Source organism: Cryptomeria japonica, chromosome 8 (genome assembly GCF_030272615.1).
Source record: "Cryptomeria japonica chromosome 8, Sugi_1.0, whole genome shotgun sequence".
Taxonomy (NCBI): domain Eukaryota; kingdom Viridiplantae; phylum Streptophyta; class Pinopsida; order Cupressales; family Cupressaceae; genus Cryptomeria; species Cryptomeria japonica.
Window position 1 is genome coordinate 247,664,063 of NC_081412.1, and position 1,278 is coordinate 247,665,340.

General features: G+C 35.9%; 1 protein-coding gene across 1 annotated transcript; it reads left to right on the forward strand.

Moving 5' to 3' along the window:
* The first annotated feature begins 295 nt into the window (after positions 1-295).
* Positions 296-763, forward strand: LOC131060037 (stigma-specific STIG1-like protein 1). Its single transcript, XM_057993130.1, has one exon. The coding sequence runs from the start codon at positions 296-298 to the stop codon at positions 761-763; it is 468 nt and encodes a 155-aa protein (XP_057849113.1).
* The last annotated feature ends 515 nt before the right edge of the window (positions 764-1,278 follow it).

Consider the following 1,278-nt stretch of genomic DNA (forward strand, 5'->3'; position numbering starts at 1 on the left):
GCTGACTAATGACAATACGTTGTAGTGAACATTCAACATTGTCACTCCGCAAGCCTAACTCTTTAGGTATTGAAATTAACCTGGTCAACTTTTGTACTAGAACAACAACCCAGCAAACTCAGCCAAGGCACGTAATCTAAACAACTTCCTCCTCCTATACAAATTTGGTGAAGTTATTGGGCATTATAAATAGTCCAAACCAGTTGAATCACAACTTACCCTTTGTCTTCTTCCTTTTCCAAACTTTTTTTTAGAGGTTTGCACGTAGTAAGACCTTGGCCCTTTGTTTGAAACAATGGTATTCAAAATCAGGTTATCAGTTTCTGTCCTGATATGTGTGGCTATACTTGTCAGAAATGAAGGATGTGAGTGTAGAGAACTAAGCTCCCTAGGCAGTCATTCTATGTTCTTGAGAAGAACTTATAGTAGCAGAGGTAGAAAAGCAGAAGTTTTGTGTGGTAATGATCCAGGGCTATGTGCTCGTTATGGTAGTGCTCGAGGATACTCAAATGGTAACTGGGCGTGCTGCTCGAAGAGGTATTGCATTGATGTATCTTCTGACCCATTCAACTGTGGATCATGTGGGCATGCTTGTGGTTATGGGTTAGGTTGCTGTGGAGGAAAGTGCACAAACTTTTTCAATGATAATGCTAACTGTGGAAGTTGCTTCAATGCTTGCCATCAGGAGAAATGCTCCTTTGGTATCTGTGGATATGCGCATGGCTATGGCTACTCCAATTACAATCAAACACGAAAGCTGTAGCAGCAATAATATTGATTTCTTGTTCTCTATGCATAAAAAAATTATTTATTGTGTAATTGGTATATTATTTCAATGGAATATCAATAATCTGAAGACCACTCTCTTTATCCTATGAAATTCGCTGATCAATTTTAATGCATTATATACAGGATTGTATGGAGTAGTACCTATAGCTGTACGAACACTCATGGTATAGGCTTCTAAGTACTATTTCATATGAATACTGATGCTATAGGTTCAAACTTCATTAACGTATGTGTTAATTGATGAGTATTTATTAATTTGTTTCCTTAGACTCTAGATTAAAAAGGTGTAAAAATTTATTGTCATCAAAGCTGACAATTCTAAAATTTGATTGTTGTATGTCATCTTGTGTGTCATATTTGTATCAATTCTAAAATTTGATTGTTGCATGTCATCTTGTGTGTCATATTTGTATAAATTGAGCATCTAAGATCTTGTTTTTAAAGAAAGGTTCAAGGAGATTAGCAATCATGAATAATCATAGTGCAAAG